Source organism: Cibotium barometz, chromosome 58 (assembly GCF_041138505.1).
Source record: "Cibotium barometz isolate CiBa-2024 chromosome 58, ASM4113850v1, whole genome shotgun sequence".
NCBI lineage: Eukaryota > Viridiplantae > Streptophyta > Polypodiopsida > Cyatheales > Cibotiaceae > Cibotium > Cibotium barometz.
Genome location: NC_141103.1, coordinates 38,479,203 through 38,496,213, shown reverse-complemented (window position 1 = coordinate 38,496,213; position 17,011 = coordinate 38,479,203). Strand labels below are relative to the sequence as shown.

The 17,011-nt window shown below is 41.2% G+C and overlaps 2 protein-coding genes across 2 annotated transcripts in view; one reads left to right on the top strand and one right to left on the bottom strand.

The window, feature by feature from the left end:
- LOC147606254 (delta-1-pyrroline-5-carboxylate synthase 1-like) overlaps positions 1–5,856 on the bottom strand; it is an 81,155-nt gene extending 75,299 nt beyond the window's left edge. Inside the window, 4 exon segments of the mRNA XM_086792454.1 lie at positions 4,629–4,731; positions 4,851–4,954; positions 5,119–5,190; positions 5,345–5,856. Coding sequence (XP_086648580.1) covers positions 4,629–4,731; positions 4,851–4,954; positions 5,119–5,190; positions 5,345–5,395 — 330 coding nt within the window. The 5' untranslated portion in view covers positions 5,396–5,856.
- Positions 5,857–8,263: 2,407 nt separating this feature from the next.
- Positions 8,264–11,157, top strand: LOC147606253 (uncharacterized). The gene has a single exon (XM_086792677.1). The coding sequence runs from the start codon at positions 9,041–9,043 to the stop codon at positions 10,205–10,207; it is 1,167 nt and encodes a 388-aa protein (XP_086648803.1). The 5' UTR covers positions 8,264–9,040; the 3' UTR covers positions 10,208–11,157.
- The last annotated feature ends 5,854 nt before the right edge of the window (positions 11,158–17,011 follow it).

Here is a 17,011-nt window from a genome sequence, read left to right as displayed (position 1 = left end):
GTGATCTCCATGAGGAGATATATATGCAACAACCAGAGGGTTATGCAGTAAATGGAAAGGAGAAGCTTGTATGCAAGCTAAAAAAGAGTCTTTATGGGCTCAAACAGGCACCAAGGGAATGGTATCATAAATTTGATACATTCATGAAATCCCAGAATTTCAGGAGAAGTGACATAGATCATTGCTTATACACCAAGAAAGCTTTGGATGGCAGTCTATTGATCCTCATCTTGTATGTTGATGATATGTTGAAATCTCGTAAAGAGATGGATGCCTTGAAAAAGAGGCTGCATCAAACCTTTGATATGAAGGATTTGGGTAATGCAAATCACATTTTGGGTATGCGGATACTTCGGGACAGAAATCAGCATGTGTTGTATTTGTCTCAAAAGGAATACATTGGCAAAGTTTTGCAGAGGTTCAATATGGACGGGGGGAAGAAGACTAGTACTCCTTTGCCTCCATATGTGAAACTCAGTGCTATGGACAGCCCACAGTCAGATAGTAACAGGGCTGATATGGCCAAGATTCCGTATGCTTCAGCTTGTGGCAGTCTCATGTCTGCCATGGTTGCTACTAGGCCGGACATTGCATTTGCAGTGGGAGTGGTTTCTAGATACATGGCCAACCCTGGCAAGAAGCATTGGGAAGCAGTGAAAGGTGTCATGAGATACCTGAAGGGCACACAGGATATGTGCATTTGCTTTGGCAAACAGGATGCATTATCGGATTATGCCGGTCATCCAGATAACAGGAAGTCTACTACCGGTTATGTGTTTACATTCACAGGAGGTGCTGTGTCATGGATATCCAGGATGCAGAAGTGCACAGCCTTATCTACTACAGAGGTCGAGTATATTGCAGCCACAGAGGCTTGCAAGGAGGCATTATGGCTATCTCGGTTAGTGGTTGATTTGGGCTTTACAGGGGATATTCCATTGTTGCATTGTGACAGTCAGAGTGCCATCCAGTTGGCAAAGAACCCTGTCTTTCATGCAAAGACGAAGCATGTGGATGTGAAGTATCACTTCATCAGAGAGGTGATAGAGAACAAGCAAATTCAACTTGTTAAGATTCATACGGATGACAACCCGGCTGATCTGTTGACAAAGAGTTTGCCTCCGGAGCGGTTTGCTCATTGCAGACACTTGATGGGCATTGGATGAGGCCAGTTTCAGCCTTGATATGGCCTTGTATACTATCATGTACATGCTGATTTTTCTTTTCCTTCATTTAAGGGCACTTTGCCTTTAAGTGGGAGGTTGTTGGGGTAAAGGCATTATGCCCACCCTTATAGTGTGTACAAGCCCATAAGTTATAGTACATAGTACACTTAGTACTTTTAATGTACTAAGTGCACTATGTGTACTAGTGCAATATACATGTGTGATAGGGGAGTCACACACTCAACACTTGGTGAGTTGACTTATCCCCACAACTCTCTCTCTCCCTTGTTTCTCTGTGTATGTCTCCCACATGAACCTAACCCTAATTAACTAACTCCCATTCATCTTTTGGGCAAAAGCAAGCAAAAGCAAGGCCAAGCCCATATATTCAAGGCAAGCCCGTGTATCTTCTACATATTCAAGAAAGCGACTCTCTCTCTTCCTCTTCATCGCAAGACTCTACGGACAAGGGCATCACCATCATCATCATCCTCCTCATCTGTTGTATGAATCTGTTGGTGACGTCACTCTGTACAAACTGCCACATCATCAGTACGGAGCTGTACTACTACAGAGTATAAACTTGATGTCGAAAACCCTAATTTTCAGCAAAAACCCTAGCTTGGAACAGGTTCTTCTCGTGTGAATTGATTCCAAGTAACACACGCCCCGTTACAGGGTCTATATCATCTCCATGTTTGTCCATGAGCTCCGAGGGCGTCCAGGCTTGTGAGAAAATCTCGGGAAGGTTGTCATCTTCCCATACCCTCATCGGTGGATTCATGGAGCGCAACAGGAGCATGGAGCATGTTGGAGACACTCAGGGACTGGAGACCAACACCGGCCCATTGGTTCCACGTATTTCACATGTCCCAAGGACTTTCCCATCTTGGATAGGTTGGTAAGTACATGTAGTGCACTGTAAGGCCTCAAAGGTTGGATGTGGAACACATGGTGGTAGCTCCACCATGCCGGTCACCTGCCTACTCCATGAGGAGATGAGGGTTGACAGGAGAAAAGTATTCTTCCTGGGCCACTGTTTTAACTTTGCTATTTTCATGTTCGTGTGGAAATCTAGTGGTCCTTTGGGACACCCAATGCTTGTACTAGAAACTCCAGTGTAATATATCATTACCAAAGGGGGGGCCCAGCCGTTCAGGTCCAGTGTGGTGTCTATTTCTCATTATGTTGGTTCTTTGTTGATATGTGAAAGGTTTATAAATTTGTCATCCTGCTTAATTACTTATTTAATAGTTGCCACCACAAAAGGTAAAGCAGTCCATTGGAGGTGAGGAATTTCCCAAAGGCTACACTAAACCCAAACAAATCCTATGAAAGATGTTACATACAAGCTCACTGTGCTATCGCACTCATAATCAACTACCCATGGAGTCCCAAGGGTGGCCTTTTTGTACCTCAGAGGCCACACGACTTTGGAGCCATCCAGGTGGTAGGTATCTCCGGAAATACTGTGATTGGTGCACTAGATGTTGTGCAAGTTGGTGCATCTGTGTGGTTAGAGATAGCCATTGGGCAGGAGGCCAATCGCTCTTGTTCTTTATGGGTGTCACATCTAGTGACTGCCAAGAGGTGTTCCCCACTTGGTTGTCCCAGTCGTCCCGGAACTTGGTTGCCCAGAAATACCACTTTGAGCAGCATGAATTCCGATTTTACCACAGGCATCCAGGGTGCTACACATCCTGTTCTTTTATAAGCTAGCCGTATGGATGAAGTCAATGCAATATTAAATCCAGCACGTGCAGAGACCAAGCCCTATGAAAGCATGTCACTATTTGGAAGATTGCATCAACCTCCAGCAGTGAGACCCAAATTCAGCCAAGATCATCCGGTGAGGCACTGATGGTTTGCTCTTACTGAGCCTAGAAAGCGAAATAATTTGGAGCTTCTCAATCTTAATGAGCCTACTGTGACATGCGAGGTGACCGTCGTAAACACAACCTTAGGCTAACTAAACTGCACTTAATGATGCTTGAGAAAGACAGATAGTGTCAATGCAATGCAATGCAGCTATATTAGATGAATGGGTTACAATGAGATCTACACAGATCTATGATGCTGTCCTAGATGAATATCCTTCTCGGGATGAGAGGAGTAGGCTGAATGCTGATGCTGATGCTGAGGACTGTTCCTTGCTCCAATGCTGAGGTCCACCCTTCGATGCCGGCTTCCCTCTATGTAGGAGATAGAAATGATGACTTATATGCTGAATATGCTGAATGAACTGCTGTCCCACTGTCTTTCCCTTGTCTCCTGGGAAGGAAACGCTGAAGGGATGGCTTTGGAACTGATGCGATGATGATCTGATGCTGAAACGCAGATGTACTGATGGTGTCTGCTGCAAACGCTGATGGACTGATGCTGTCTGCTGCAAACGCTGGGGGACTGGTTCTCTCCTTGTTGCCTGGGAAGGAAACGCTGAGGAGATACTAATGCTGAACTGAACGCTGAGGAGATATGCGCTGAACTGAGATGCGATGCTCTGGACTGAATGGTATGCGCTTCTATTTATATGTGTGCATGGTGCTGGTCGGCCAGCCTTGCTGAATGCTCACGACTGGCAATAACGCCATAAATGCTGGTCGGCTGGTCATAAAGGCTATCGGCTGGTGCAAATACGCTGTCGGCTGATGTAGCTAAATGCCTTACAGTGCTCATGATGACTAAAGTGCTGATGTTGGTGATGAAACACCCCCATATAATGCTCATACTGATTTATGCCTGAATAAATATCCTGATTAATGCTTGATGATGCCATGCCACTTGTACACCTGATGGGTGTGCACGTGACACCTACAAAGCGTAATAATTTGAAGCTTCTCAATCTTAACCCTTTATTGTCTATTGAGATTGAATCCCCAGAAGGATGGTCCATACACAGCTGCGCGATGGACCACGGAGTCAAAAAGTAGGTTCTTTGTTTCAGAGGCCTGGAAATGAGCTTGAAAACATTGCCTCTCAAGACATACCAAGGAACCATAACCCTTACTAGGGCCAATCTCTAGCATTTTAAGTAAAGAGAGGTGTAGGCCTAAAAGGACCAGTCCTGATGTGTGTATGAGTCCACCTTGAGTGGCTTGCTTGTGGAGCATGCCGCAAGACGGCAGCTTCCTTGCTCCCTTTTAAAATGGCAATTATTAGGAAGGATGATACATCTCAGGTGTGTGCACACACGCATGTGTGTTTGCAAATTTATAGCAGCAATGCTTGTCCATATCTCCATCCACCATAAAAATGTGAACTTTATAACACGAGGCAGCGTTATAACTACTCTCTGATCTTTTCTCTTCTTCAACCACATCATCATCTCATATTTAAAAAAGCTTAAATTCAAGTTAATGCATCATCACATATTTAGAAAAACTTAATCTCAATTCAATATTAATGCCTTGCCCTGGACTAGCTTTTCTTTTCTGAAAACATTTATAAATGAATTGTGTTAACCTGAGCTAAAAGACTGTCATAGAGCGCCATGAGCCCACTCTGTCCAACAGCAGCACAAGGCTTTCCATCCAATTCAACTTGAGGTTTTTGAAGGTCTGCAAAACTGTCCAATCCAACCAGATAACTTTTAACACACAAAGTGTCGCGCATGTGTGTTCAGAAAAAGTTTTGAAAAAAAAAAAAGTTGAAGCTACTGTGAGACATTTTAAATTTCCCATATACCTGCTATTCATGAGTCGCTGATACCGCAGCTTTTGCCTGCCAACACCAACCGCTCCAGACGTCACCAGGATGACCTCCACGCCTTTCCCTATCAGTTCTTTCACCTGTTAAACGACTAGCTCGTGAATTAATCCCCACACACTACAGACATATTTGGATACATGCATACATTATAAATACATGGGTTCATGTGAAAGATTAGGGCTTTGTTTCGCATAAGAATCAAGGCATTAGAGGCTCAACATTTCTACTACAAATAGATGTGCACCTGCTCACAGAGAGAACCGAGTCTGCCAACAGCAAGCCTACCATCTGTACGAGTAACCACAGCAGTCCCCACCTGCACAGAAATGTACACTCTTTCAATAACCCTATAGGGCAAAACACATAGGAAGAATGTCATGATTTGATGATGAAAATGTTATGTAACCTCATCGCAAAACATATTGTGATTTTGGCTCAAACTGTATGATGCAATGGCAGAAATAGAGCACCTTCACAATCACTCGCTTGGCATCCTTCAGAAAAGCCCGAGTAGGATCCATGGTGTACACTCAGAGCATCAGATAAAACTCTTATGATTCGTGTTAAGAAGTGTTTAAAATTGTAGTCTTTGCAATTAAAGCAGCTAATTGAGCCTTTGCCCAACTCTTTGCAGAGCAAGTGCGCTCTGGAACAAGAGAAGAAACCCTATTTTTGTTCTGCCCGATTGAACCCTATTCTTCTAGCTTCCTTTCAAAACAGATGTCCTGTTGTTGATCTCTCAAAATTCACAGAATCGTACTCTGAAATTGTCGATAATCGAGCCTCAAAATTGCATAATTGGGATTACGTGGGCATCAAGATAGTAATGCAAAATTTGGCGCGTGATGGATTGGGTGAGCTCATGCACCCAGAGGCTCTGGCACACTGCAAAGCCTCAAAGGGCCCCGGCGAATGAGCCTTTGCAGAAGGAATACAACAAAAGATGCACTCAATGATGTAAATTCCCCCCACCTGTTTCTTTAATTTTTAATTAGCTTGCACCAGGCCTTAAATTTGACTCCCGTTTGGGCGTCCAAGGCCATTTGAAGCGTCATATGAAGCCTCAAAACGCTTCACGAGGAAGCCCAATTATATGTATAAGGCTTCAAAGGACACCCATATAAATGACGTAGGCTTCACAGGGTATATACATATATATATATATATAATATATTATATATATATTATAATATATTATATATATATAATATATATTATATATATTTATATTTATATTTTATATATATATATATATATATATATATATATATATATAATGTGGTCACAAAAAAACAAGCGCACGTCGCAGAGATAAGCCTATATATATATATATATATATATATATAATATATATAATGTGGTCACAAAAAACAAGCGCACGCCGGCGACGGCGGCCGCAAAGATAAGCCTGGACTGGAAAAAAACGCAGGTTTTGAAAGGCTGGACTCTGGAGGCTGGCCGCTGGAGCTTTACGCGCACAGTGCACCGTGGTCCGTGAGGCTAGCCTTGAGGAGCACTTGCCACTGAGCAGTGAGGACTGAGGAGGGCCCCGGCCCCCCACACCAAGGTGGTCTCGAGAAAGCCCACAGAGTCACTGGCACAGAGACAAGGAAGAAGGACTTTGGGAGAAGAAGGAGAGAAACCCGGACGATCCCCTCCAGGCTCCGAGGCTCCGAGTCCCGACCCAACAAGGTAATCAGTCAACAATTTTTCTTTGTTCTCTGCAAGGTCTTGATGGCCCCGGCGGACACCTTACCCGGCCTCCTCTGAGACCTTAGTCGGGGGGGAGGAAGTGGGCATCGAAGTAGGGGGAGGAGGAGGCCCCGGATGAGGGGGAGGAGGGGGCATTGGAGGGGGTGTAATCTGGCTAACCTTCACCTTCCCCTTCTCCTTCCCCTTTCCGTGTTGCTGCTGCCTACTGCTAAGACCACTCACACATTCAGCTACATACATTCTTGACCATTTCGACACTTTCTTTTCGATTTTCTTTCCATGCAGTACGATTTACTTTTTTTTGGTTTCCTGTTCATGCATGCATTCAATGTGACTCAGACATCGGTCCAGACTCCAGCCTCCAGGGCAACCTACTCGCTGGATCCCCCCTTTCGGGTTTGTATTGCTTGCAAAATTTCAAGATACAAGAAAGTTCCCTGTAGGCTGCTGTAGTACTACACTGTACAGGTCTTCTTTTTTTTTCTACAAGAGAAGAGGTTTATCTAAAAACCCCCAAATTTAGTAACTGGCCACATGCCTCAGCATAGGCCCCTAGGGGCCTAGTGACTCTTGATCCCCTTCTCCATCTTTGTTGATAATCATTTCTGCTTTTAGCTTCTCATTGATGCTTTCAACAGTTTTCTCCTCCTCCTTTGAGAGTGTTAGCATATTATTGTTTGCATTTGTCCAAAAGCTTTTTCTTTTTAAGCATCTCCTCATGCTGCACAACTGCTTTGCCCTTTTCGCTGTAACAACTTTCTAATGTGCTTCTGCCAAATCTGTTACTGTCAGTTGAGCATTCTTGTTGCTTCCTTCCTCTAGCTCTACCTATAGCTGTAATAGTTGATCCTGCATGTTGGATTATGTTATGGTTTGCTACTGTTGGCTTGTGTTAGCACCATCATTTATGGACATGGAACAAACCCTAAATTACACGGGCAAATCAAAGAACATATAGCTGGGAGACAAAACGTACAAAGATATACAGAAACCCTAGAAACTCAACAGTAACAAAAGCGCTGCTGACATGTTGGCAGCTTGTGTTGAGGTACTAGGTGATGCTTGTCATCTATGCTGACATGTTGGCAGTTTGTGCTAAGCTGCTAGGTGATGCTACTGTTGTGATTGTCACCTCCTTTGGGTCTTCTCTCAGGAGCGTGCAGTTTGTGCTGAGCTGCTAGGTGATGCTACTGTTGTGATTGTCACCTCCTTTGGGTCTTCTCTCAAGAGCGTGCTGCGCTCACCGCTGGAGCCTGCTGCCTGGGAGTAAAATCGTATTTGCTGGCGTCTTTGCCGAGTGGAAGGGAGGCTCTCAATTTAGCACTGCTCTAGTCGTGTGGAGGTGGTGACTGGCTGCTCATGGCTTTTTGTACTGTTGTTTTTCACATATTCCTCTCTTTGTACAAGTGGTGCACATCCAGGAGATTTCGAAGATGTCACGAGCCAATGTCATTGCTCTTGATGGATTTCAAGCACCATCAATCCCAACAAAGGTATATTGTCGACATATATGATTTTTGTTCTAAATTAGAGTACCTGCTACCATTAATATTTTAGTCTCTTATGCTGATTACTTGTAAATGTTGACTTTTACTAGATGAAGCAAAAAACTTTATTTGATGCTTATGGAAAAGGCAAAGTACAAGAAAAGGGTGCACGAGACACAACCAAATTAATGCAAGAGATTTTTGGATCTTCAAGTTACAGTGAGCATGATGATATTGACATGGAAAGTCCTCACGACACATTGCAAGACGACATGGACATGATTGGTATGCCATCATCTGATAATGATACTTCTAAATCAACAAAGAAAGAAAAGATCCGAAAATTTAGGCCAGAATGGTTGCATAAGTTTAGTTTTCTTAAGCATGTTGTGAGTGGAGATAATGAGTTTATGAAGTGCTTATGGTGTGAACGATATAACCTGAAGGGACCATGGGGAAAGGGAAAAGGTTGTAAAACCATGCAAATGAGTGCGATCCACAAACATAAAAGATCTCCTGAACATAAGTTTGCTGCATTACGTTTTGTTAATGAAGGAGGGGTCAAAATACAAGAGCACATGGCAGTCTTGACATGTAAAGTGAAAAAACAAGTAATCACATGTATGAAGCTAATGTACTTCATAACCAAGGAGGACTTGGTGTGTAAAAAGTATAGAAAGCTTTGTGATCTAGCTTATGCTTTAGATGTGCAAAGTATGCCTGTAAAAAATGATTATTCTGCATACTTGAATGGAATGGCTGGTAAAGAATTTGCTTCTTGTATCTCTGAATATTTGCAAAATGGTCAGCTCATTGAATTCAAGCAGAGTCCTTTTTACTCCTTGATGATTGATGAGACTACAAACAGATCTTTGGAGAAACATTTGATTGTTTACATCTCGTTTTTGTCTTCTCATGGTTTGGGTGTTTGCAAGACACAGTTTGCAAGGTTGATTGTGGTGCCAGATGGGCAAGCTCAAAACGAAGTATGATGCAATCTTGAAGGTTTTGGATGATGTTGGTCTTGATGTGCAGCACATGGTAGGTATCGCAACAGATGGTGACAGCTCAATGCTTGGTTGCCATGATGGTGTAGTTGCAAAACTGAAGAGAGTTGTGCCTCATCTTGTCAGTACGCATTGCATTGCCCATAGAGAGGCATTGGCTATACTTGATGCATCAAAGTCTTTTCCATGCTTATCTTATGTAGACAAAATTGCAAACAAAATCTATTCTTGGATTCATGCGTCTAGTATACGGCACTCGTGTTTTCAAAATTTATTACAGGAGATGAATTTACAGGTTTTGGAGGTGTTGCAAATACACGAGGTTAGATGGCTCTCACAAGGGAGTCTTATGGAGCGTTTGGTGACGCTAATGCCTGCTATTCTTACCTTTTGGAAGCAGGGAGCACCTGCTTGGTATGCAAAATTACGCATATATAAGGTGCTTTTTGTGATTCATATGCTTGCTGATGTATTACAAGACTTGGATACGCTTAACAAGTATTTTCAGGAAGAGGTTGTGGACATAGCTTCGGTGAGTGCATACATTGAGGTGACTTTGAGTTCTCTTAGGTGTAAGTTCTTGGGGCAAGAGTTTGCAAAAGGTACCAAGTTTTTGCAAAAGTTTATGTCTGACACAACAACTGGAACTTGGTGCTATGTAAATGAAAATGGTGAGAAGTACTTACATGAGATGTTATATGTAAGTATTCCAGGTAACGATAAAGATGGCACCCGACTTGATCTTGGAAATGGAAATGTTGAAACTTGCGAACAGCTTGCAAAGGACTTTGTGCAGAAAGTTATTGAATGTGTCAATGATCGTTTTCCTGATGTCTACTTCTTTAATGCAGCAAAATTGTTTTCTCCACAGTTTTATCCAAAAGATGCAAAGCGCTCAAAGACTTCACAGGAGAGAGAGCAAAAAGTGGTAGAATGGTTGGACAGGTTGTTGGGTAAGGTGGGAGGTTATCTTGTAGATGCACAAGGTTGTAAGGAAGAGCTCTTATCATTCTCTGACACACTTTATTATGCATGTGAGGGGATGAACATGAAGGAAGCATGGCAGCTTTTTGCAGCAAATTCTAATTGGCATCGCACTTATCCAAATGTAATGAAATTGTGGTAGTTTATCCTTCTTCTTCCTATGTCCTCGGTCTCATGTGAAAGAGGTTTTTCTAAACAGAATGCTATTAAGACCTCCGTACGCCAGTGCTTGAAAGTGGGGACTCTTGAGATGCTTATGCGCATCTCTCTTATTGGCCCGAAGCAAAGTGAAATAGATTGGGATGCAGTCCATCACATTTGGGAGCTAAGAAAATGTAGAAAAGCTGCCATGGATTTGTAGAGATTGATGGTGGGAAGGTGATATGTGATAACGTGATTGGTATTGAATGTATAATCAATCTTGAAGAGGTATTACATGCTCGTCACTCATGAAAGTATTGATGTTTGGGCTATTTCATTTATGCTCCAATCATGTTGATCTCTAACATTTGTCTTGATTCAAGATGTATTACTAATGGTTTGTGAGTTGCAGGTTGTGATCATAAGAGAAATAAGTTGCATGTTGTGATATAAGCTGCATGTTGTGACATAAGTTGCATGTTGTGACATAAGTTGCAGGTTATGAGCATTATGCTTTTTGATGGGGACAATAAGTTGGTATGTGGTTTTCTAGTAGCTATGTTAACTCGAGCTTTCATGTATACTTTGAAATTTTGGTTATGACATAGTTTCAAAGGAGAGTTTGTGAGTGTGTGCAAGCAGGTGAAGGTGACTATGGAGCAAGAGCTTTGAAAGCTGCTTAGTAGCAGGTATCTATGGCTGGTACTACTAGGTAGTCACCTCAGCAAGTATTAATGGCAGGTACAGATTTGGTATAGCAAGTACAACAAGATGACATTAGCAGAGCAGCAGGTACAGGGCCTGTATGTGCAGGCACAGTGGACAGCACAGCAAGTTCAGTAGTTGTACAGCAGGTACATGTGCTGTACGGGTTCAGAGGTGCTGCTGTACGGAATGGTGCAGAGAGGCACCGCCGCACCAGCAAGTACAGAATCAAAAGCAAAAAGAGAATAGTGGCTGCAGGGCCCTTACACTACTCGTCAGGTTCATCTCTTTCGTATAACTTACTTCATTTGTTTAATGAATCTTTTGTTGCCTTCCCTAACATATACTAGATTTCAGATTGACTTCTCTATTTACATGATGGTAGGACTACCTCACGTGACGAGCAAGTAGATTTTTGATTGCAAGGATGCTGACGAATGACCATTGTTATGCTATATCTCAGAGGTAAGAGCCATAAATGTTTTGATTTAGTTACATGTGAGCGCATACATGATTTTGTGGTGGTCCTTTCTTGAGAAATGCTGGTTTTTAGCTTTAAGCATATTGCGGCTTGTATTTACACACAACTATTACTTTTCAATGGAGTTTGTAATGCTCTTGAAACCCTTTCATATGTGGCATATGACCACACTAGGCATGGTTGAGATGCATGGTAGTTTGACTAAAGTTTGGGGGATTCTCTCGTGGATGGAGCTGTTTATATATATATATCGAGGGATTCTAGGTACTTCTAGACTAGTTGTTTGGTCTGAAAAGCTGCACACACTTTGAGCATAAGCGCGATAGTGCAGTAGAGAAGATACATGTGTGGTAATGTGGGAAGCCCGAGTTTTAAGGCAAAGAGTCATTTGAAGCCCAAGATTTTGACACAAGGTGTCACCAGTACATCGAGGAAGCCCGACATTGGGCTTCAAATTTAAGGCCTGGCTTGCACCCTCGAAATGAGACCGTACAATTTTTGAGATATGTATTTAATGGAAATGAAAAAAAAAACATTTTGGTGCCATAATTATTGTAATTTGTGAAACCTTCTTCATTTGCCAAAAAATAGATCTTTTTAACATTGAGTAATAGAACTTTATGCCTTGATTTTAGCATTGTCCAAATGGTTCATGGTCTTTGGTTGTATTTGGTCATTTGGCCTTCTACAGACGTTAATATAACTCTCTCTCTCTCTCTCTATAGATTTTCATTTCCACCCTATCAAAATCTACTCTTCTAAAGTTCTCTACTTGAGAGTTGTCCTCTTAATAAAGTTTATTCATGAATTTGAATCTATAACTAACACCAATTCTTTGTTGACTTCATTCAAAGTTGCTCTTAATAGCATTAAAAAAGAGAGTTTTAATTCACTACAGATGTAAGATTATAAAAACAACAAAACGTGCATTTAATTGAAAGCTCAGAAGATTTCTTCCATGGGTAAGAAACAAATGTACGTCAAACATGCCTATGTAATGGTATCCACAACAAATAGTTCTTAACGCTTGTTGACTAATATAGCTACATCATCCTTGCTTAATGAGATGTAATTCTCACCCTCATAATAAAAAATTGGACTTCTCAATGTTTCTCAAGATTTCTCAATGTTGTTTCAGAGCAACCCAACCCATATGCTCTCTCTCTCTCTCTCTCTCTCTCTCTCTCTCTCTCTCTCTCCAGTTAGAGTACTCACCATGGAGGACATTGAGGATATCCGCCATCGACCGATGAGAGACATCTTTGGATAGTGATGTATATGATGCTTACCTTTGTTGCTGGAGTTTTCCTCCCCAGATGTTATCCATTAGGAGCTCCTAGTACCTTACTTTTCCTCATAGTTATTGTTTCAGTTTCAGTTAGTTGTTTAGTTGTTTTAGCTTTTCTTACACAGACATTGTATCAGATCCACCAATTGTTGTAACCTTTTTGGTCTCATAGGTCATTTTGGCCTTTTGAGGATGTTAATATATCATTTCATTTCTCTCTCTCTCTCTCTCTCTCTCTCACACACACACGTAGCCCATATGAGTTTCTCTCTCTTACTCTTCCATTGTACATACAAGGGGGGGAGGAGGTGCATACATGATGGAGGCAGAGGAAGGAGAGCAGGGAGGAGGAGGAAGGAGAGCAGGGAGGGAGGAGGTGCATACATGATGGAGGCAGAGGAGGCAAGGGGAAGGGAGGAGATGGAAAGGGAACAAGGAGTGAGGAAATGGGTATACAAGAGGGAGGGGAGAAAATTCTCTAGGTAAGAGGAGAGAGGAGAGAGGCTCGAGTAAATGTGGATTTACGAAAGGTGATACCTCTCATTAACAGACTCATTTTTAAAGATAGGTGACAGAACATAAATTTTTGGATGTGTAATGCATAGGGGGGTGTGTGTGTGTGTGTGTGTGTGAGAGAGAGAGAGAGAGAGAGAGAGAGAGAGAGTGATTTACGAGCATACCACACTAGCCTAATCATGATGCATTAATAGTCATGATCCCCACCCTTTGGAACAACCATTGTTTCTGCAAACAAAAGCCTTAAGGCCCTACTTGACACTACCCCCTCCTTTAACACTAAGGATCGTCTCCACTTTTTTTAGCTGAGAGAGAGAGCCCTATCCTGTCATCCCCTCTCCCAACTTTCGCTCTAAAATAAAGAGGGCATATTAGAATGCGCACATGCACATGCACGCATGTGGGTGCGCACTTGCACACACACACATAGATCTCCTCTCCCAGCTTTTGCTCTGAAATAAAACACAAAGAGGGCATATTAGCATACGCACATGCACATGCAAGGATGCGGGCATGCGTGCACAAAGAGAATCCTTCCACCACGAGAGAGAGAGAGAGAGAGAGAGAGAGAGAGAGAGAGAGAGAGAGAGAGAGAGAGAGAGAGAGAGAGAGAGAGAGAGAGAGAACTAAACCTTGAAAATGCATGAAATATATAAGATTAATTTATACAAATGATTTCTTTTTTTCTGGTCCCCAAGGTATCTCCTAAGCTATTGGAAAAGCACTTTAATGGGAAAAATTAGCTCTTACTAGCTTGATCAAGATATAAGTGCTTGTTTCACCAGATGAAAAAAGTTACATTTCAGGCCACCAAGGTTTAATCTTCTTCCGGCAACAATGACTGCATACTTTCTTAGTTCCCCTGAATCAGGCATTCGCTATGTACGAGCGTCACAGCGGGCATCTCCTCCTGAAGAAGAGTAACTACTGCACGGATCCTTCTCTCTGGTTTACTAAACAAGTATTAGAATGAGTGGTAGGAAAAGAAGTCTATAGCTTCTTGGATGGTTTCTTAGGCTATAACCAGGTACAAATAGATCATGCTGATCACCATAAGACAACATTTATCACCCAATGGGGAACTTATGCCTATAGGGTCATGCCTTTTGGTTTGACCAATGCTCCAACCACATTCGAAAGACTTATGTGTATGGCTTTGAAGGACTACCTAGAGACATTTCTTGAAATATTTATGGATGACCTTGGGGTGCACTCATCTTGGAAGGAGCATTTGAATTGTTTATGCAAAGTTTTCCTAAGGTGAAGACTTTATCAAATCTCTCTCAACCCTGAAAAGTGTCAATTTATGGTCAAACATGGCATAATCCTTGGACATATTGTGTCCAAGAGAGGGATCTCCACCACTGACCTCAACAAGATCCAAGTAATTCTAGAATTACCTCCTCCTAAAAATGCCAAAGGAGTATAAAGGTTTATGGATCAGGTTGGCCATTACCAACAATTTATATTCATGTATGCTGATATAGCCCGACCATTATACAAACTATTAATAGTTTTTGTCTAGATCGATGAATGCCAAGAATCCTATGAAAATTTGAAGAAGGTTGTAAGATTCCTCCCTCCGACTTTTGAGGTTACTTTCATAAAAGAATTTTTTTATTATAAAAGTGTTACTTTCATTAAAATTGAATTTATGCATAAATAGATGCATAAAAGAATTTTTTATTATTATAAAAGCGTTACTTTCATCAAATTTTGATTTTATGCATAGAAAGATGCATAAAGAAATTTATTTTTATTTCAAAAGAGTTATTCTCATCAATTTTGATTTTATGCATAGAAAGATGCATAAAGAAATTTATTTTTATTTCAAAAGAGTTATTCTCATTAAAATTGAATTTATGCATAGAAAGATGCATAAAAGATTTATTTTTATTTCGAAAGTGCTATTCTCCTTAAAATTGAATTTATGCATAAATAGATGCATAAACATATTTTTATAAAAGTGTTATTTCTTACTGAAGTTGTTCTTATGCATAAATAGATGCATAAAGAATCTTTATATCAAAAATAAGAATTCTCTTACATTCTATAAATAGGATGTGAATGAATGTCATAGCATGTGAATCGAGATGTGAATGAATGATAAGGGATGTGAATGGATGTGATGTCATGTGAATCAGGATGTAAATGAATGATATAGGATGTGAATGAATGTGTTATGTCATGTGAATCAGGATGTAAATGAATGATATAGGATGTGAATGAATGTGTTAGCATGTGAATCGGGATTGTGATGTCATGTGAATCAGGATGTAAATGAATGATATAGGATGTGAATGAATGTGTTAGCATGTGAATCGGGATGTGAATGAATGATATAGGATGTGAATGAATGTGATAGCATATGAATCGAGATGTGAATGAATGATATAGGATGTGAATGAATGTGTTAGCATGTGAATCGAGATGTGAATAAATGATATAGGATGTGAATGAATGTGATAGCATGTGAATCGGGATGTGAATGAATGATAAGGGATGTGAATGGATGTGATGTGATGTGAATCGGGATGTGAATGAACGATAAGGGACGTGAATGAATGTGTTAGCATGTGAATCGGGATGTGAATGAATGAGATGTGATGTGAAATGGATGTGATAAGATGCGATGTAAATTGCATAGATGTTAATGTATGTGAAGTGATGAGATGTATGGGTAGATGCAAGTGGATGAGATCTGATGAGGATAAATGAGGAAATAATTGATGAGATAGAAAAAGATGTGATTAGATGAGAATGGGAATACTTATGAAATGAATGTGGATTAGATGAGAATGGGAATACTTATGAAATGAATGTGGATTGATGTGGGGGTTGATGTGTGGATAATGGATGTATGGATGATGTGGATTGATGTGTGGATAATGTGGATTGATAAGGATGTATGTATGGATGATGTGGATTGACGTGTGGATTGATGTGGATGGATGTATGGAAGATGTGGATGGATGTGTGGATAATGTGGATTGACGTGGATGGATGTATGGATGATGTGGATTGACGTGTGGATTGATGTGGATGGATGTATGGAAGATGTGGATAGATGTGTGGATAATGTGGATTGATGTGGATGGATGTATGGATGATGTGGATTGATGTGGATGATGTGGATGAATGACGTGGGTTGATGTGTGGATAATGTGGATTGACGTGAATGGATGTGTGGATGATGTGGATTGATGTGGATGGATGTATGGATGATGTGGATTGACGTGTGGATTGATGTGGATGGATGTATGGAAGATGTGGATTGACGTGTGGATTGATGTGGATGGATGTATGGAAGATGTGGATGGATGTGTGGATTGATGTGGATGGATGGATGTATGGATGATGTGGATTGATGTGGATGGATGGATGTATGGATGATGTGGATTGATATGGATGATGTGGATGATGTGGATTGATGTGGATGATGTGGATAGATGTGGATTGATGTGGATTGATGTGTGGATGATGTGGATAGATGTATGGATGATGTGGATTGATGTGTGGATGATGCAATTGGATGTGATTTGATGTGGGGAATGATGTGATGTAATAGGGATCGATGAAGAAAAAAAATTATGGGAAGATGAAAAAAGATGGGGACTAATGTGAAAGGATGTGGAGTGATGAGAAAAGATGGAAATATTATTGGAACTGTATTTGTATGTGAAATCTATTATTAAATGACTGTTTTATGTCAAGAATGCTGGGGAAGCATTTTGACCGTCTTGTGAATGAGGTCATGGAGACCTATCTGTTAAAGTTGCAACTGCTGTGTGACGGAGAGTCAACGGAGGACGTCT